The 22,732-nt window shown below is 34.3% G+C and overlaps 1 protein-coding gene across 4 annotated transcripts in view; it reads left to right on the top strand.

Moving 5' to 3' along the window:
• The window catches only part of LOC145686459 (uncharacterized), a 201,606-nt gene that overhangs the window by 142,571 nt on the left and 36,303 nt on the right, over positions 1-22,732 (top strand). For all 4 annotated transcript variants that reach the window (XM_081759778.1, XM_081759781.1, XM_081759779.1 and 1 more), the window contains one exon: positions 18,574-18,800. In XM_081759778.1, the coding sequence (XP_081615904.1) occupies positions 18,574-18,800 (227 nt within the window). The remainder of the gene's footprint in view (positions 1-18,573; positions 18,801-22,732) is intronic.

Here is a 22,732-nt window from a genome sequence, read left to right on the forward strand (position 1 = left end):
AATATGTATATACAAAGCACCTCAAACAAAGAAATTGCAACTTGACTATTTCAAGCAAGAAACAATATACTAGGCGTAGGTGAAGACGATGTAGGGGTGTTACAGCTAGACTATAGAAGATATAAACCATAAAATTACATAATTTTCTTAATTTTCTTGATAAGTTTTCTCTTTTCTGTCCCGTGGACTAAAGAAGACAAAAGATAAATGCGAGTGAATGATTATGTGGAATTTGGTGGAATGAGAATACGGGAGTACCCCGAGAAACTCACGGACACGATGTTATCCACCACAAACTCACTTGACCGAGAAGCGGACCAGTATCCCTTGCACCAGAGGTGAGCCTTCTGCCACTGAGCCACCGTGCTTCCTTGATTGTTCGAGAATCTACTATATTTTTATATTTACTGTAGTCATTGTTAACTTTGTAATTCTGGAGGGGCACCTAAATATGTATATGTAATTATCCAAAGTTATGATTAAAATGAACAAAAATTTCAAAATCTGAGTAAAAATGTCCCGACAATGTCGCCCTGACGTGGTAGGTGGATACTTTATTTTCTTGATCTAATACATTGTTATATATCTTTGTAAACGTTAATCGTCATTACGAACCTTCCATTCGTTAGTTAATTTGAAGTGCAACGTCCCGTTTTAGCACCACGGCTACAGGGAATGCAGACCTCCAGAATGAAATGGGACCTAAACTACTTTAACGCGTTCAATGCTCTCCATTTGCGTAACTCGAGGGAGGTAAGTCTCCTAGATCATCGTGTCTCCCTTCTCGAGTTACATGCCTACCTCTGTGGGGAAAATTTTGTCTCAATATCTTATGTAGAAGGAAATGATGATAGAAATGATCACCTCTGTCGGTTCCCCTCCCTCATGATTTCGAATCCGGGTCTTGCCTCAAAGTTCGTCTTTTTTAAATCGTACTATTGGATTTTTGTATGCAATATCAACACAAGCTACTGTAGCCCTATATACTATTATTACATACTATTAATACTAAAAAGAAACTACATAATGAAATAGTTTTTTTTTTTTATAATTTCATTTAACATTGCATTTATTTATTACTTTTATGTAAAACTTACCATATTTTATGTTCATTTTGTCCTGTCGCCTGCAAGCTAAAATCCATTTCTGGAAACTTTCCCCCTCTTTGTGAGAAAATCTAAAGTATTTTATATTAGTTCCCTTAGTTTTTCTGTAATAATTACTACAGCCGTACACTGCACAGTTAGGCATTCTCGATATCATTTAAAAGAACAAAGTAACAAATAATTTCCACTTGTCACTTAAAGCCGCGCCTTTTACTGTTGTCTCTTGCAAACCAGATGACGTCACAGCCACGACAGCGCTCCGTCGACATGCGCATGCAACCACCTTGTAGTCTTTCCACCATGGGTGTAGCTACTTGTATAGTGAAGATTTGAAAGGATTAAATGGACAGATAATATTACTAATGAAGTATTTGGAGAGTCAAGAAGTCTAGTAAAAGAGGGAAAGCAGCTTCTGGGCCATGTGTTGTAAAGAAATTACTTTCTTAGATGCATAGTTGAAGTAGTTACAGAGGAGAAAGGAATATGATTGATGGTCTTAAGATCGGAGCTTGTTATGGTAATCTCAAAAGAACACTTTCAAGAGATAAGAGAGGACATTTTGCTAAAACCCGATTCAACAGAATGTCAGTGGTAACGTACAGGGTGGCCAGAAAGTCCCTTTACACCCGAACTAAATGCGTGTAGCAATGTAAGATGTTAAGATATTTAAGATTTGAACCTCCCATCCTGACCATTGATATGACATTAGTGTTCCTCACGTAAATTCCCACGTAATTGCCTTGTGGGGTATGATCAAATCACACGTCACGAAGAAGCTGTACGTGGATAATAATGCTGTGGGCAAGTGTGTTTGAAGTCTTCCAGTGTGTGATGCCGCAGCTGCTAAAGCGGATGAGTAGGAAGACATGGAGGCGTATGAAGCTGTGCAAAGATAATGAAGGTGCATATACGAAGTTTTGGACATATAACTGTAAGTATTATCAATTTATTAATTTTAGGATGAAATAAGTTCAGATTTAAAGGTACTTTCTGGCCACCCTGTAGAGAAGGAAATAGACCTACGTCTAATATTTAGATAATAGTAAGAAATAGAAACGGAGTTAACAACAGAGAAGTAAGAATATGTTATCACTCCAAATAAGATCTATCTACGTGACTAGTATCAAAACAAGTAACTCTTTGCGGCACGGAGTTTCGCAAACGTTATGTAAAAGGTGGTATAATATAAGTACCACCATGCTTCAAAGAGTTAAAAGAAGAATTCAATTAAAAGCATAACTCTTCCCGTGAGTAAGTTTATTGTAGTTCTTAATGTATTTTTTCAGCACCGAGGCTATATGAAACCGTACATAATACTTAAAGTGGATCCATACCACTACCTAGGTTTATGTCCAAACCAAGGACTCTCACTCAAGAATCGGTTCTGAAACTACGTGCGTTAACTGTGAAGAGCAGTTTAGTTCTGCCCGTTGTATGAGTCAATCCTGTGAATGACTGAAAATTGGCCTGAATGACTGACCAATATTCATAAAATAAAAAATGACTGAAAATTATTCATATAATAAAATATTATTACTCGTATGCTTAAAAAAAGAAAAAAGTGTGAATAGTTAAGACAGAGAAACATTCAAGGGAATAAGGTAACAAGTTTTGTAATACAACGCATGAGACACGTATTAAAAAAAAATCATTAAAACTTGCGTGTTATGTCCGAGGATATATTAGAAACTGATAGTTTAATTGCTATTGCACTGTAATCGTTTTCCGTTTTGTTTTGGATGGGAGAATAAAAACTAAAGTAAGAATAAGGAAGAGATAATGAAAATTCCATTTCCGAGACCTTGCTCAGTTGAGGGATACCTACCAACATTCAACATATAGCTTGTGTTTACGTACCTCGTGTAAACTATGGTTTCTGTCTGGAAAAAACAATCGCGATAAGAGACACAAAAAGTAGGAAAGTTTTTTGAGAAAGCTGTCTGTTTCCATAGAATCCGCGTCATCAGTGTCCTTTTTTATGTTAGTGTTGTTGTTGCATGTGATAAACATTTTGAAAGAAGGTAAAACCATGCTAGGACAAAGAATTAAAATAATAATAATAATAAATAAACAGATATATAAAATTCTCATAGAAAGGAACTTAATTATACATGAACTCATGTGTACGCTTATATTTCGTAGGGGAGAAAGGGAAAATTTTATGTATACAGGGTTCTGCGTAACGTAAATTCTTATCTTTATGTTTTTCAATGCCAAAATACATACAAAGTGATATTTTAAAATAGCCCTGGTAAGGAGTCGGACATGATATCTTGGATAGGAATTTCAATAGTTAGTTAATTGAACGATCAGTTCTATCGCCTATGGAATCATGAATTTTGTTTGGATCCCACATCTAACAATAGGTCCATGTGAACATAACTGGTTACTGGCTAATGCGCGAATTTTCTGCGTGTGGGTGCCCACATTTAATTCCTGGTAAGAATATTTCTCACGGATACAAACCCGAGCAGTAGATTGGGTGTCACATTAACCAACAATTTGTTACTTAATTTTGAAGAATCCTCTAAGCCAAAATAAGAGTTCAGCTTATGCTGATATCAACATTTAATAATCACCAAGCAGATTAAATACGTTAAATCACTGATGAAATGAAAGGTACTTTTTTCCGTATGATATTTTTCCAAATTATTTTATAATATATTTTCTTCAGCAAATCTAGTTCAATACTTCTTTTGAGCTTTACTAATTACACTTCAGTTGTCAAATTTGTCAAATTTACCTTACTTTTGATGAAATTAACAAACTGTTGAATATATTCAACGGTCATTAACCACGACTGTCGCCCATTTGAAAAAAAAAAAAAAACTCTCAACTAACTAATCTCAACCCCAGACGTTCCTCAAAACAGAATTTCACACACACACCTATTTCCATGGCAACGTTTACATTAAAATATGGAAATGTAAATAAATATATATACAATGGCTGTGAATATAATCTTCAATTTGTAATAATCATCGGGTTTTCTGATTGAATAATTTTGAAAATATTTATCCCAATTAAAGAAATAGAATATTTAAAATATGATAATACTAAAATGATATAAATTTACGTAATTTAGAAGATCTTTCAATATATATATTTCAGTGGATTACAAAATTGATCATTAGTATCACTACGCCTACCTATAAGCTAGTCAAATCAAGACATGACTAACTATTTGACATAATTGAAAAATTGGAAAGATTGAATAATCATTATTAATACACGAAATTGCAACAAATTATAATAATGCTATAAAAATTAACACTATGGGAAAATTTTACAAAATAAGAGTCCTACACAGTCTGTTCTTAAAAATAAACTTACTTTATTAGCACAGTAGAAATGTTTACACATTTATAATAGCTGTGACTATTGGAAAATAGTTTAAATTTCAACTTATTTACTGGTACTTCCTTGATATTAGTTTTGCCGTTACATTGATGAGACTATGTTTCCGTCCTTTGCGTACCTATCTGGCATTTTGATTTGATTTACGTCTCGGTAGAACTTCCCATCGACTATCTTCAAGTCAGAAATTCGACGATCTTGGTTATTATAAAATGACGCATCTGCCTATGAAACTCATTTTTTATTACAATTACTTGAGGTCTGTTTAAAAACCAATGTATTCCAATTTGAAAATCATTAATTCTCTCAGAATGATGGCTTAGCCATGGGCAACACACTAACTAACTCTATGACCTATGGAACCCGGAGGTTCAATGCCGCGTTCACAAAAGCTCTCCACTGACTTCTATCCTTAACTAACTGCATCCAGTGTCTACTTTGTATTCCAATCTCTGCGAGATCCATCTTAATATTGTCCTCCCATCTGCACCTAGGTCTTCCTAATGGTCGTTTTCCGATTGGTCTTCCAGTCAAGACTTTGAAAGCGTTTCTACTTTCTTCCATTCTAGCTACATGACCCGCCCACCTAAGCCTCCTAGACTTGACGACCCTAACAATGTTGGGTAAACCATATAAATTATGTAGTTCCTCGTTATGAAGTTTCCGCCATTCCCCATTCCCGTTCCTCTTGGGTCCGAATATTCGTCTCAGGATCTTGTTCTCAAATACTTTCAGTCTATGTTCTTCCCCCAGAGTAAGCGACCATGTTTCGCAACCATACAGAACAACAGACATGATTTTTGTTTTATGTATTTTAAGCTTCAAATTCTTCGACAGAATTAGCGACGACAAGAGATTTTGAACCGAATAGTAACACGAATTCCCTGGTTTTAGTCGACATTTAATTTCTCCGTGAATATGATTTTCCTCTGTTAATATTGATCCTAGATATTTGAAACTATCCACTTTATCAAAAGTATTATTTAATATTTTAACGCATCCATAATTTGCTGTATTCCGATCCCGACGCACTTCCATGTATTTAGTTTTTTCTGCATTTCTATCTATTGTTCTCCTATCATCCCCTATTAAATTTACATCATCAGCATATGCCATAACCTGGTGAATACCGTTCATCTGTAGGCCCTGGTTGCTATCTTTGATTTTCCTTATGGCGTATTCCAGAACGAAGTTTAATTAATAATTGCGACAGCGCATCTCCTTGTTTTAGGCCATTCTCGACGTGAAAGCTCGTGGACAAAAATTTTCCTACCCGGACTTTACTTAGGGATTCATTTAAACATATCTTAATTAATCTAATTAGCTTTCTCGGTATTCCAAGTTCTGTAAGAACGTTGTATAATGTTTTTCTCCTGACCGAGTCATACGCCTTTCTAAAATCAATAAATAGTTGATGTACCGGGGTATTAGTAGTAGGGGTCCCCGTTGGCGCGAATGACTCATCCTCACTCTCTTTTATGACAGGGGTCAAAGGTCAATGACCTTGGCCCGGGGTCAATGACCTAGGGGTACCTAGGACCACCCCCTCTAAATTTTGACAGGGGTACCTTGGTCCACCCCCTAAATTTTGGCAGGGGTACATAGGACCACCCCCCTTAAATTTTGGAAATTGCCAAATCTAAAAATTTGGTGTGGTAGCCTAGGACCATAGTATGTACCTCTATCAGTATTGGGGGTCTATGTCGTTCCCTTTCATGGGTAAAAAATTGCCAAAAATTCAAATTTCGGGGGTTTTTGACCTAATTTATCCTCTTTGATAAGGTGTTATTACCCTATATGGTTATATGGACGTATACAGGGGTCCATTACCTTTCATAAGACATGGGTATATTAATGCACCCCTTGAAAAATTTGGGAGGGGTACCATGGCCCACCCCTTAAATTTTGGAAATTGACCAATTTAAACATTGGGTATTATAGTACAGGACCCTAATATCTATTATGATAAATTTGGGTGGTCCACCTCATTTCCTTCTAGGGGTACAAAATTGCCAAAAATATAAACGTAAGCAATACGTTATACCACGTGTTTGGTTTTTGGCTCAATTTATCCCCTTTGATGAGGTGTTATTACCTTATATGGTTATATGGTCATGTATAGGGGTCCATTCCCTTTCATAAGATATGGGTATATTTGTGCACCCCTTGAAAAATTTGGGAGGGGCACCTTGGCCCACCCCTTAAATTTTGGAAATTGACCAATTTAAACATTTGGTATTATAGTACTGCACCCTAACATGTATTATGATAAATTTGGGTGGTCCACCTTGTTCCCTTCTAGGGGTACAAATTTGCCAAAATTTTAGTACAACCACGTGTTTGGTATTTTGGCCCAATTTATTTCCTTGGATGAAGTCCTATTACCTTATATGGTTATGTATAGGGGTCTATTCCCTATCATAAGACATAGGTACATTTGTGCACCCCTTTAAAAATTTGGGAGGGGTACCTTGGCCACCCCTTAAATTTTGGAAATTGATCATTTTATATATTTGGTATTATAGTACTGGACCCTAACATGTATTATGATAAATTTGGGTGGTCCACCTCGTTTCCTTTTAGGGGTACAAAATTGCCAAAATATAAACGTAAGCAATACGTTATACCGTGTGTTTGGTTTTTGGTCAATTTTATCCCCTTTGATGAGGTGTTATTATCCTGTTTAGTTATATGGTCATGTATAGTGTCCATTCCCTTTCATAAGATATGGGTATATTTGTGCACTCCTTTAAAAATTTGGGAGGGGTACTTTGGCCCACCCCTTAAATTTTGGAAATTACCCAATTTAAACATTTGGTATTATAGTACAAGACCCTAATATGTATTATGATAAATTTGGGTGGTCCACCTCGTTCCCTTTTAGGGGTACAAAATTGACAAAATATAAACGTAAGCATTACGTTGTACCACGTGTTTGGTTTTTGACCTAATTTATTCCTTTGGATGAGGTCCTATTACCTTATATGGTAATGTATAGGTGTTCATTCCCTATCATAAGACATAGGTACATTGATGCACCCCGGGAGGGGATTCGGTATCATAGTACATGACTCAACATGTATCATGATAAATTTGGGTGGTCCACATCGTTCTCTTTTAGGGGTACAAAATTGCTAAAATATAAACATAAGCAATATGTTGTACCATGTGTTTGGTTTTTGGCCCAATTTCTCCCCTTTGATGAGGTTTTATTACCTTATATGGTTATATGGTCATGTATATAGGTTCATTTCCTATCATAAGATATGGGTACATTGATGCATCCTTTAAAAATTTGGGAGGGGTATTTTGGCTCATCCACTCGGTTTTAGAAATTGTTTAATATAAGCATTTGGTATCATAGTACAGGTCTCCAATATGTACCACTATAAATTTGGATGGTCCACATCGTTCCCTTTTCATAGGTAAAGAACTACCAAAAATCAAATTTCGGAGGTTATTGACCCCTATTTAGCATGTTATATGGGTATGTACAGAGGTTTATTACCTTTATATGTTTATGTTCCCTTTTAAATTTGGGAATTATCAAATAACAAAATTCGGTAAACGTTTTCTAGGACCCATTGTAGATGTTGATGTTCCTCTTATGGCCAAATATTCAAAATTTAAATGTTATTGACCGGCTTTATTATTGAATAAGTACAGGATTTATTACTTTTTTCATAAGACACAGGTGTATTTGTGTACCAATCTTAAATTTTGGAAGGGGTACATTTCTTATTGTGTATCAATAATTGGTAATTGTTCTTAAAATTGGATACTATCTCTTTCATTGGGTAAATCATTATGATCACGTGATCGGTTATTGACCTATGATGGGATTAGGAGTCCAGGACATTGGTACATTGAAACTTTGTAGGATAATTTGATAATGCGTCATTGGTTTTGATTATTCCCGCCAAATATAAACGTAAGCAAGACGTTGTACCACGTGATTGTCCTTGATGAGGTAGTGTACAGGGATTCATTTCCTTTGTTGTGGTACTTCTTAAGTTTGAGTACACACACACTTCTAGAAAACAGTTGGTTCTACTCAGGTAAACAATTGACGGACATTATTGACCTTATTGAACATATAATGATATGATTAACTCTAAGACTTAGGTATATCAAGAGAAGTATTCTTTAAATTTGGGAATGGTGATAAACAGAATTTTAACATAAGGTGCGAAATTTGAAACAATACATTGAACTTTAGTCACAGCTCATAGTCTAAGATCATTGGTGGTGATTGATTTGACCTTGAGCTTTAGAAATCTGATAGCTAACCTTATTGAATCTTATGACTCATAGACGAAAGGCAATACATGCTACAACAGTTTAAAATTTAATCATAAGGCGATGTAATCTGACACTAGCAAAGTTATTGTTAATGCAATTTGATTGGATGATCACTATCTTTCCTGCAATCTGATTGGTTGATCACTATCTTTCGTGCAATCTGATTGGTTGATGATTTTCAAATCTTTGCTGTATTCAGTTTTAAGTTTTGTTTAACATTTAAAAATCTTGGTTTCGTTCAACATTTTGCACTCACTGATAAATATGATCAAAACCGTTTATTTGTTAATCGAATAGTTAAAAACCGGATAAAGTTTGACGGTTAACCGTGAAACGTAAATTTTTTTGAAACTTTTTGTTTGAAAATTCTTGCTTTCAAATTTTTGTTTGAATTGTTTTTGTTTCAGAATTTTGTTTGAAATTTTTTTGACAACTTTTGTTTCAAAATTTTTTTGTTTAAAAATTTTTCGTTTGAAATTTTTTAAAATTTTTTCGTTTCAAAATTTTGTTTAAAATTTTGGTTTGAAATTTTTCGTTTCCAAATTTTTTGTTTCAAAATTTTGTTTGAAATTTTTTTCGTTTTAAAATTTTGTTTGAATTTTTCGTTTCCAAATTTTTTCGTTTAAAATTTTTAAGTTTGTGCACTCATTAGTGAAGAACCGGAACTGCTTAGAAGAAAATTTGGTTTGAATTTTTTTCGTTTGAATTTTTTTTGAAATGTTTGTTTCAAAATTTTGGTTTGACATTTTTAAAGTTTGTGCGCTCATTAGTAAAGAACCGAAACTGTTTAGAACAAAACCTCTGGCAACATTGTGGTGCAATAGTACACGTCAGAACATGATAATGCAACGTCATCAGTTTTGCATCATATATAAGTATCGTTCGAGTTAGTATTCATGATAACGTCATCATGGCTACTTGTCTGCAGTTTCTATACACACGTGATGTGATGAAATCATTTACCAAGATTACTGATTTACAACAGAATGTACCTTATAGAATCTTAGCTAGCGAAAAAATCCCTACAAAGTTTGGATTAAGAATCGTAGTGAAGCTTGAAAATGATAAGAATATAATTTTACCAGCAAGATATTTACCCATGGAAGCATCAAAACAAGAAGAACTGTTACGTTTTTTAAATACTGGATCTGTATCTTTATGTTACAAAGGATTCTTGGGTCGAAGTCATCAATTTGAATTTAGTACACAGCCGGTTTCGTCAGCAATTGTGATGAAATCATGAATTCAAACGTCAGCACATTTCTTTCCAATGACGTCAGCCGTAGTTGTATGAATTTGGTTGGTCGGCATGACGTCAGCAACTGTGATGAAATCATGAATTCAAACGTCAGCACATTCCTTACCAATGACGTCAGCAATAACTATAAACCAGCAAATACAGTGTCATCCAACGAAATCATTTGAGCAAGTGCTTTTCAGGAGGAAAGATGTGTACTTCTAACGATAAAGAGTTCATCTTCGCAAGCTATTATCCAATAAATATATTTCAAACAAAACATGTGATGATTGGTATCAGTGCTAGAACATTTGAACCTGTGATTCGATTGGGCAAAGCAGAACAATTTGGTGTACAACTGGCCTGTGAAGAATGGCAAATATTATGTTCACGAATCGACCAAATGAACGATTATTTTCATGATGAGCTAAATGTGACCATAGTCAAATCATTAGGCTCAAATCATGAAGTGGTGCTGCGTACAGTCCTCGAAGAGAAGATGGTGCTGTTACGTAAAAAGAGTACATTCCATGTCCCTCGCAACATGGTGTATCTAACGCAAACGGAATGGAACAAATTTATAAACGTATTTCAGTGTGCGAAACATGCAGTGGAAGTGTGCAACAAAACTAGTATATTCCTGAAAAAGTACTATTTTGAAAAATGTGTTATGCATATTGTACAACATGTATCTAGATATTGTGATGGTTGTCAACATCGTTCGTGGGTGCATACCTGTATTGATAAACAGTTTATTTGTGATCAAATGGATATTGAGTTTCCACCAATTGATATTGCATTAGACCTTAAAAGACTTCAATTGGAATTAAAATTATATGCTAAAGACAAACTAGTACACGAAGTTCAAAATACATTGTATCGACAATATCCAGAACCACTATCTGGTATGGATGTATGTGGAGTGTAATAAAATGATCCATTTCAATGAATTGTGTTTTTTCATTTCAAGTACAACCCCAGGTTCTGACGTGTACTATTGCACCACAATGTTGTCAAAGGTTTTTGTTCTAAATAGTTCCAGTTCTTTACTAATAAGTGCACAAACTTTTAAAAATGTCAAACCAAACTTTGAAACAAAAATTTAGAACAAAAATCTTTGAAACAAAATTTTGAAACGAAAAAAAATTCAAACAAAAAATTTCAAACGAAAAAAATTCAAACAAAATTTTGAAGCGAAAAAATTTCAAACAAAATTTTGAAACAAAAAATTTCAAACAAAAAATTTGGAAACGAAAAATTTCAAACAAAAAATTTTAAACAAAATTTTCGAACAAAAATTTTCAAACAAAAAATTTCAAACGAAAAAATTTGGAAACGAAAAATTTCAAACCAAAATTTTAAACAAAATTTTGAAACGAAAAAATTTTAAAAAATTTCAAACGAAAAATTTTTAAACAAAAAAATTTTGAAACAAAAGTTGTCAAAAAAAATTTCAAACAAAATTCTGAAACAAAAACAATTCAAACAAAAATTTGAAAGCAAGAATTTTCAAACAAAAAGTTTCAAAAAAAATTACGTTTCACGGTTAACCGTCAAACTTTATCCGGTTTTTAACTATTCGATTAACAAATAAACGGTTTTGATCATATTTATCAGTGAGTGCAAAATGTTGAACGAAACCAAGATTTTTAAATGTTAAACAAAACTTAAAACTGAATACAGCAAAGATTTGAAAATCATCAACCAATCAGATTGCACGAAAGATAGTGATCAACCAATCAGATTGCAGGAAAGATAGTGATCATCCAATCAAATTGCATTAACAATAACTTTGCTAGTGTCAGATTACATCGCCTTATGATTAAATTTTAAACTGTTGTAGCATGTATTGCCTTTCGTCTATGAGTCATAAGATTCAATAAGGTTAGCTATCAGATTTCTAAAGCTCAAGGTCAAATCAATCACCACCAATGATCTTAGACTATGAGCTGTGACTAAAGTTCAATGTATTGTTTCAAATTTCGCACCTTATGTTAAAATTCTGTTTATCACCATTCCCAAATTTAAAGAATACTTCTCTTGATATACCTAAGTCTTAGAGTTAATCATATCATTATATGTTCAATAAGGTCAATAATGTCCGTCAATTGTTTACCTGAGTAGAACCAACTGTTTTCTAGAAGTGTGTGTGTACTCAAACTTAAGAAGTACCACAACAAAGGAAATGAATCCCTGTACACTACCTCATCAAGGACAATCACGTGGTACAACGTCTTGCTTACGTTTATATTTGGCGGGAATAATCAAAACCAATGACGCATTATCAAATTATCCTACAAAGTTTCAATGTACCAATGTCCTGGACTCCTAATCCCATCATAGGTCAATAACCGATCACGTGATCATAATGATTTACCCAATGAAAGAGATAGTATCCAATTTTAAGAACAATTACCAATTATTGATACACAATAAGAAATGTACCCCTTCCAAAATTTAAGATTGGTACACAAATACACCTGTGTCTTATGAAAAAAGTAATAAATCCTGTACTTATTCAATAATAAAGCCGGTCAATAACATTTAAATTTTGAATATTTGGCCATAAGAGGAACATCAACATCTACAATGGGTCCTAGAAAACGTTTACCGAATTTTGTTATTTGATAATTCCCAAATTTAAAAGGGAACATAAACATATAAAGGTAATAAACCTCTGTACATACCCATATAACATGCTAAATAGGGGTCAATAACCTCCGAAATTTGATTTTTGGTAGTTCTTTACCTATGAAAAGGGAACGATGTGGACCATCCAAATTTATAGTGGTACATATTGGAGACCTGTACTATGATACCAAATGCTTATATTAAACAATTTCTAAAACCGAGTGGATGAGCCAAAATACCCCTCCCAAATTTTTAAAGGATGCATCAATGTACCCATATCTTATGATAGGAAATGAACCTATATACATGACCATATAACCATATAAGGTAATAAAACCTCATCAAAGGGGAGAAATTGGGCCAAAAACCAAACACATGGTACAACATATTGCTTATGTTTATATTTTAGCAATTTTGTACCCCTAAAAGAGAACGATGTGGACCACCCAAATTTATCATGATACATGTTGAGTCATGTACTATGATACCGAATCCCCTCCCGGGGTGCATCAATGTACCTATGTCTTATGATAGGGAATGAACACCTATACATTACCATATAAGGTAATAGGACCTCATCCAAAGGAATAAATTAGGTCAAAAACCAAACACGTGGTACAACGTAATGCTTACGTTTATATTTTGTCAATTTTGTACCCCTAAAAGGGAACGAGGTGGACCACCCAAATTTATCATAATACATATTAGGGTCTTGTACTATAATACCAAATGTTTAAATTGGGTAATTTCCAAAATTTAAGGGGTGGGCCAAAGTACCCCTCCCAAATTTTTAAAGGAGTGCACAAATATACCCATATCTTATGAAAGGGAATGGACACTATACATGACCATATAACTAAATAGGATAATAACACCTCATCAAAGGGGATAAAATCGACCAAAAACCAAACACACGGTATAACGTATTGCTTACGTTTATATTTTGGCAATTTTGTACCCCTAAAAGGAAACGAGGTGGACCACCCAAATTTATCATAATACATGTTAGGGTCCAGTACTATAATACCAAATATATAAAATGATCAATTTCCAAAATTTAAGGGGTGGCCAAGGTACCCCTCCCAAATTTTTAAAGGGGTGCACAAATGTACCTATGTCTTATGATAGGGAATAGACCCCTATACATAACCATATAAGGTAATAGGACTTCATCCAAGGAAATAAATTGGGCCAAAATACCAAACACGTGGTTGTACTAAAATTTTGGCAAATTTGTACCCCTAGAAGGGAACAAGGTGGACCACCCAAATTTATCATAATACATGTTAGGGTGCAGTACTATAATACCAAATGTTTAAATTGGTCAATTTCCAAAATTTAAGGGGTGGGCCAAGGTGCCCCTCCCAAATTTTTCAAGGGGTGCACAAATATACCCATATCTTATGAAAGGGAATGGACCCCTATACATGACCATATAACCATATAAGGTAATAACACCTCATCAAAGGGGATAAATTGAGCCAAAAACCAAACACGTGGTATAACGTATTGCTTACGTTTATATTTTTGGCAATTTTGTACCCCTAGAAGGAAATGAGGTGGACCACCCAAATTTATCATAATAGATATTAGGGTCCTGTACTATAATACCCATTGTTTAAATTGGTCAATTTCCAAAATTTAAGGGGTGGGCCATGGTACCCCTCCCAAATTTTTCAAGGGGTGCATTAATATACCCATGTCTTATGAAAGGTAATGGACCCCTGTATACGTCCATATAACCATATAGGGTAATAACACCTCATCAAAGAGGATAAATTAGGTCAAAAACCCCCGAAATTTGAATTTTTGGCAATTTTTTACCCATGAAAGGGAACGACATAGACCCCCAATACTGATAGAGGTACATACTATGGTCCTAGGCTACCACACTAAATTTTTAGATTTGGCAATTTCCAAAATTTAAGGGGGGTGGTCCTATGTACCCCTGCCAAAATTTAGGGGGTGGACCAAGGTACCCCTGTCAAAATTTAGAGGGGGTGGTCCTAGGTACCCCTAGGTCATTGACCCCGGGCCAAGGTCGTTGACCTTTGACCCCTGTCATAAAAGAGAGTGAGGATGAGTCATTCGCGCCAACGGGGACCCCTACTACTGTATTGTATTCCCACTTTTTTTCGAGTATTTGGCGAATGGTAAATATTTGGTCGATAGTTGATCGATTTCGTCTAAATCCGCGCTGATAATCTCCAATAATTTCATCTGGGTGTGGGGTCAGTCTTGCTAATAGAATATTTGAAAGGATTTTATAGGATGTTGACAGAAGAGAAATGCAACACACTCTCCCCGATGTTGTTAATATTGTTTTAAATCAGATTGAAACTTCTATTTTACAGCAGGATACATTTAAGTACATTAGATATTATCGTTATGCTGATGACATTTTACTACTTGTACGTGACGATAATACATTTATACAAATATTTGAACAATTCAACAATCAGCATCCTAAGCTGAAATTCACCTTCGAACTTGAATCTGATAACTGTCTTCCATTTTTAGACTTACTGATTACCCGTTCTCACAACAAATTTATAACAAATATATATCGAAAACCTAATGCAGGCACTACTTACATACATCAACAGTCAGCTCATCCGCCACTGTACAAGGCCAATATTTGGAAGATTTCTTTCGCAGAGCATTATTGATTTGTGATCGTCCAAAGATCGTAATGACGAAATAGAGTTTATATATATGTATATACCACACACACAATAATTTACAAGTTGTGTACTTTAAGATCGGTGCAACTCCCAAAAACAGTTATTTCCAAAGAAGCAAAAACTTGGATAGAAATTCCTTATTTTCCACAATTATCGACAAAAGCTCAACATATTCTTGCAAAGCATGACATATCTGCTTCAAGCTTCCTCCCAAATAATCTACAAAAACATCTCACCGGATTTAAAAGTTATTTCGTTGATCCACTAAATAAGTCGGGCATTTACCGCGTTCAATGCGAATGTGACTCCTCATATATAGGCCAAACGAAACGCAATATTAACATTCGAATTAAGAAACATATTAGACAATCAAAAGGAGTCACAAGAAGAGGGCATATCGGGATTGGCGCTTCATTTAAAACAACATACACATAATATAAAACACGTTAATGTAATAGGTTCAGCAAAGACAAAGAAAAAACGGGAGATTAAAGAATCCTTCTTTATTCATAAATACAAACCACTTTGAATCTGGATACTAGCAACATTGATAGAATTTGGTTACTTAACTTTGATGCATATTTTGAATCTGGTAATAGTGACAACATAGACACCGTGCTTGCTTCGATTCAGTTCACTCCTTTTCTCCTTTTGCACTTCGTTCTGCTTGTTCTGCGATTTTGATTATGTTTTGTACATGAGTGAACCCTGGTCTAACTTAGGTTTTAGTACATTTTTAGCAAGGGAAGGAGAAGGCTTAAGGAGGTGACATGTACAAATAATTGAAAACGACCGATATTAGTGTATCGTCCATAGTTTTCGGGCTAACTAAGATTAATAGTAACACTCTCAACACTGTTGAAGTCCAAATTTAGCCAGCATCGGTATCGGCTAGAAAGTGAAAATGATAACATGTAAAAATAATCAAAAACGATCTATTTTACCCTCCAATCCATAAAGTGCATAGTGACGCTGGCAATACTTTTTAAGTCTAAATTCATCCTCACGCAGATCCTAAGGAAAGAAAGGGACCCAAATGCTTTACGTAAACTTATTCTTCCCGTGCAAAGAACGAACATTTCAGCTGGTATTTTAATATTCATTCTGACATCATTTGGTTGTGACCGAGATCTCTATTTTTTAATGAATAGATGTTTTAAACTTAGATAAGCAAAATTTAAGCGATGGAATTTTATTATAAATAACTTTATTGAAAAATTTAGTTTTTACAAGCTCCGGATACAGCTTTATAGAGTTTTTTCTCATAACTGGTTATCTTTTGATTCGTCATCGCGAAGTGTATGTTTTTTAAAGAATGTCGTAAAACTTAGAAAAGCAAGACTTAAACGATTGAGATTTTATGATAAATAACTTAGTTCAAAAATTCATGTTTACAAGCACGTAGTTCGGATCCCACGTTAAGCTTTAGCTCCCGTCGCAGATAGTCTCGCTGCTGAAAGGAACGCTAAACTTCAGTTCAATCCAAGAATATGCTAATAATCGTAGCTATGTTGAGTTAATGATCAAATCCATAGGGAACTATGGTAACCACACAAGGCTTGAATCCAACGTTTGGTCATTAAAGTCATTACATAAACATAGGGAAGTTATAATCTTACTTAAATATACTTTTGAAGCATTCCCTCCATCCCTCTCGATACATCTGTTGGTACTCGAAGCGAGAGCTCAAAATCAATTAATATTAATGAGCATAGTAAGAGTTGGAGAAATTACAAAGCTGTTTCGAACAGGAGGATATAAGTCTGACCCATACCAGACGCCGTCAGTTTGGGGATTTGGCTCAGAAGAGCGTGTATTAAGATCGGACGGCGAATTTTCTTGGGTTTTGCGAGCTGCGAACAACAGAATTTTTGTAGACATAAAATGAGAATGATAGGCAGAATTCTTTGAAAGAGAGATATACAGGTTGTTGGTTATGGAAAGATGGAAAATTCAGGTTCTGTAGAAATTTACTTTGCCTGTGTCTGCATCGGCTACGCTAACTTTTCAGTGTCTTCAAGTTTCGATTATATCTTCGTTATCTAGCTAATAAGTGTGTCTGCCATGAATAAAAATAATAGGTCCTAATCTCTACAGAGTACTGCGAATGACTTCCCAGTCCGGAAGTAAACGATGGTATTTAAAGACTCCATCTAGAGTAGATGAACAGCTGGTTTCGTCGAAAAATGGCCAAGGCGTGAGCGTAAAGTTGGCGAGGAAGTTAGAGTTATGTATGGCCTCTCAGTTTATTCATGACTAGACATTATATTACATAAAGTTCCATAAAAGAGAAGAAACAAATTAATCAGCATGAAACACATTAGTTTTCTGTAGCTTTTAAACGAAGAAAGTACATTGTTTACTTCTTGTTCTAGTACACAGGAATTAACACACACAGAAAAAGTAGTGAGAACTGTTGAGTTTTCTCTCATTATCAGTTCCGATCAATAATTAATCAATAGACGAAGATAATTCACAATCAATAAATAATAAAACAAAAAACAAAAAAACTTTCCGCGTCACAGTTCGCTTTGAAATTAATTATTGGTAATGCACAATAGCCAATCAATACTCGATTAGTCCATGAATGTGAGTCACAGATTTACATATATTTACAATATCACGCAATTGAGAGTCTCTTCGCAGAGAGATCTCTACTATCACAGAGGCATAAACCATCCAACGCTAACTGTCGCTCACCTCTATGAGGGTGTCTTTTTATATTCATGAGTTTCCTATTTCCTTTATTATTCGGTTCGCCGTACTTCATATTCACTTTCCGTTCTTGCTTTCCTAGATTTTTGGTATCATAAGTTCCTTGTCCAGATTTTTACTCCTTGTTTTTCAGATTTTAAATTTTATAAAATTTTTCAGCCAGTAAAAGTCTTGAAGGTTTTGTAAATTTCTTCATGATCTTGCAACAAACGGAATTTTGAATTGCCACGAGTTCCTGCAGCGAACTTTCTAGCGAAAGGCTAAGCAGCAGAACTGACTTAGACAGTTATCGTATAACAATATTGTGCTTCTCCTGCATACAAGTTCTTCGTATTTGAGTGCTTGTTACAAGAAAAATGTAAAATATAATAGCAGAGATCTCGCTCACAGCGTCTACGATGTGATCATTTAATGTTATGAGGGACATTAATGTATTGCAAAGACATTGTGATGCACTTTGTGTACATTGAGCAATTTAAGAAAGGATCTTAGCATATCAAATACTGATAATATTTATTTATTATTATTTTTTTTTCCTTAGGAGGGAATGCCTTCAACTTGTTCTTGATTCAAAACTTGACAGTATAGTTACTATAAGTGTGCCACGGGAGCTTGAATCTCGGTTTTGCTCTGACAAGGGCGGCACTACGCCTTATAGGAGATATTCTTCCTTTTACGATTTTGGTATGCTGTATCGATGTCTTCAAGATGATGATCTTAAGGATGATGAAAGTTTGTTTGACTGGCTACCTCAGTTAATCAAGGCAGGTAATGTATCGCATTGGCAGTAATGCAAATTCTTATTCTTAATAATGATAATTCAAATAATCACTGCTAAATTGGCATTATACATATGTGTTGCTGAAGTAATTTTGCTAAATTATTTAGATTTGGTGAGTTCAATTAAGAAAAATAAATATTCAGACGAATACTCACCTAGTAATAGGAAATAATTTATGAAACGATAGTCATTGATGTAATTGAATATCAGTGACTGATTTTAGTAACGATGGGTTAAGTTAATCCGAGAAATGTAGCACTTACAATTCAAGATGTAAAATTGGTATCATTAGGTGATACATGTTAATAATTAATTTATTTATATATTTTTTTTCACATTTTCAATATCAACGCAAAGAATTTTTAATATTCTTTTTGTTCTAAAAACACATGTCATAAATATTATACCCTCACATATAAAACTGCTTTTAATTATCATTCTACTTACAGATTTATTTTCCTGAGTTTTCCGTAAGCTTTCAAGCTTTTGACTCTCGCCTGGAGTCTTGGTCATGGAGGTTAAAAATAAGAAGGAAAAGAAAAGAAACATCAAGGAATAAAAATGGAACGGACTTACCAAGGGAAGAGCTGTGTTGTACGGAAAAACGTTGTCAAGTACGTCAGTGATCAACAGATAAAGATGATGAAAACTAAAATATGGTGGAGTCAATTTGTGCGCCTTTCTTGTTCCTTGTTGAAAGGTTGCCAACTCAAGTTATTTTTATTGTCATGCCAGTGCTGTGAAAATTTGTAATTACCACCTCCCATTCGTCATTCAAATCATCCCTTGTCTAAATTTAATTTCTTTCTTTTTTTTAATGAATAAATGAATTTTCAAAAAACAGTCTTCCTACTTCATTGCTAGCTCCAAATAAAATGTTTGAATCTTCTACCTTGCGTTGCTTCGATAAAACTGACACCGTATTTTCCGCTTTTGAATTTCTAATATGCTTCTTTACTCGGACTTTTAGATTTCTTTTTCATTTTCCCTATATAACTCTCTTGGAAACTGCATTTTATTTCATAAATACCCGATTTTTCATTGGGATCCGTATAATAACTCTTAAATTAGGTAATATTCTTTTCCAAAGTTTTGGGGGTATTTAAGGCTGTACGAAAACCGTATTGTGTATGGATTCTATTTAATGCAGTTTGTCAATCTGGGGAAAAATAGGCAATCAAACCCATTTTTTATCTGTTATGTCGGTTTCAGGTTTATCGGAACTTAAATTCCTGTTTACCTGTTTAGGCTGATTATTTAATAATGAAGCTGGCTGGGTACTCATTCAAGCTATACTCATTATTTAATAATGAAGCTGGGTACCCAATCAAGCTACCCAACTTCATCAGTTATTCAATCTCTGTAAATCTGTTTTTAAGGAAGTAAGACGTATGGTACGCAAAAAGAAATTCTTCCAAATGTTAGCTTTGGTACCTGCTGAATGTGCAGATTTATAATGTATGTACGGGCTTATGGTGAATTTATTAATGAGATGGATCCAAGCATTGTTTAGGACAAAATGTTTACGGCCATTCGAAATAAAGTTGATAGAGTAGTAAAAGAAAAAGAATACGAGTATAGTTTAAAAAAAAATTAAGAAATCGGGCGGTAATTGAAATACAAAACCTGAAAACAAAGACATTGACGTGTACGTCCAAAATTTAGGTTCAGTACCGGTACCACAAAAATTTGAACCTCTATTTAGTAAAGATCTTAGGTATAGCCCCAATCTTAACAAACCGCCAGTAGGGAAATTTATTTCATCCTTTGAAATATGTGCTAGAATATTAGACCAAAATTTGAGGCAGCAATTCTGATCCGATTGTATAGTTGCTATACACACAGCTTTGAACACACTTAGTTACCGTAAAGCAGAAAAGGAAAAAAGAATTTTACTTTAGACCCATGAATGATTTTAAGAAGTGGCTGTCAGAACATAATAACTGTTATATTAAGGCGGATAATGGGAATAAACACATCATTATTCCAAAAGATGCGTAAAGGGAAAAAATTTTAGACAACGTGCAAGAAAGTGCATTTATTAGATTAGAGTCTAATCCTTTGCAAAAAGTTACAGCTCACACCAATAATACTATTTCCAAATATCAAATTTTAGATGATTCAACGAATACAGCTCATAAAATATCTGATCTCGGATTACCTATTATATACGGCGTGCCAAAGATTCACAAAGCAGAAGTTCCTATTATGCCTATTATATCAGGTCAACGCCATTCTACGTGTAAATTGGATAAGTGACTTACTCCCCTTACTTATTGCGTAAAAAATAGTTTCGAGGTTAAACAACAAATATGTAATTTAGTCAATGCAAAAAACATTAAAATCGCATCAATTGATATAGTGGACATGTATCCGTCTATTCTTTTGCAATTAGGTTTCGAGTCAGTTACTAACATCTTGTACAGTAAAAACTTTAGTACTCCAGAAATGAATGAAGTTCTCAGTCTTTTTCAGTGTTGATTAAAATGTAATATTTTCTCACTTGAAGGTAATATATATCATCAAGTGGAAGGTTTAGTACTCCATATGGTTGAAAGTAGAGTTTTGAAAGAACGGAAGTTTGATAGAGTTTGGTATTATAGATATGTTGACGACGTACTTTTTTGTACAAGAATGATTCACAATTGGATTACTTATTATTAAAAGAATTGAACAATATTCACAGCAATTTGAGATTCACCGTTTAGAAAGAGAAGGACGGCAGTCTTTCGTACTTAGACTTGATAGAAGAAGGCATAACCATAAATCCGTCACCAGTGTCCACCACAAGCCCATAGCCGGTACATAGTACATTATAAATCTGCACATTCAAATAACATTTGGAAGAATTTCTTTTTGCGTACCATACATCTTACTTCCTTAAAAACAGATTTACAGACATACAGATTGAATACCTAATGAAGCTAGATAGTTTGAATAGGTATCCAGCTTCAATATTAAATACTTGGTATAATCAGGTTAAAAGAAATTTAAATTCCGATAAACCTGAAACCGACATAAAAAGATAAAAAATGGGTTTGATTGCCTATTTTTCCCAGATTGACAACTGCATTAAATAGAATCTATTCACAATACAGTTTTCGTACAACCTTAAATCCCCCCAAAACTTTGGAAAAGAACATTACCTAATTTAAGAGTTATTACACGGATCCCAATGAAAAGTCGGGTATTTATGAAGTAAAATGCAGTTGCCAAGAAAGTTATATAGGCAAAACAAAAAAGAAATCTAAAAGTCCGAGTAAAGGAGCATATTAGAACTTCAAAAGCGGAAAATCCGGTGTCAGTTTTATCGAAGCATTTAAAAGAAATGCAACACAGGAAAGAAGATTCAAAAAATTTTATTTGGAGCTAGAAATGAAATAGAGAAACTGGTTTTTGAAAATGTATTCATTCATTTAAAAAAAAAAAAGAGAGAAAGAAAAGAAAAAAGAAAAAAAAGAAAGAAATTAAATTTAGACAAGGGGTGATTCAGTGACAAATGGAAGGTGGTAATTGCAAAAAATTTTCAAAGCACTGGCATGACAATAAAAATAATGTGAGTTGGCAACCTTCCAACAAGGAACAAGAAAGGCGCACAAATTAACTCCACCATATTTTAGTCATCATCATCTTTATCTGTTGATCACTGACGTACTTGACAATGTGTTTCCGTACAACACAGCTCTTCCCTTGGTAAGTCCGTTCCATTTTTTCTTGATGTTTCTATTCTTTTTCTTCTTGTTTTTAACCTCCGTGACCAAGACTCCACGGGAGAGTTGAAAGCTTGGAAACTTAAAGAATATTCAGGACTTACTGAAATGTGTAAGTAGAATGATAGAATTCCTGTGTGGGGCTTTGCATTACCTAAAATCTACTTTCAATTATTTCTCTGGCGAGTGAAAACAATACTATCTTGAAA

This window comes from Thermobia domestica, chromosome 5 (genome assembly GCF_964235325.1).
Source record: "Thermobia domestica chromosome 5, izTheDome1.hap1.1, whole genome shotgun sequence".
Taxonomy (NCBI): Eukaryota; Metazoa; Arthropoda; class Insecta; order Zygentoma; family Lepismatidae; genus Thermobia; species Thermobia domestica.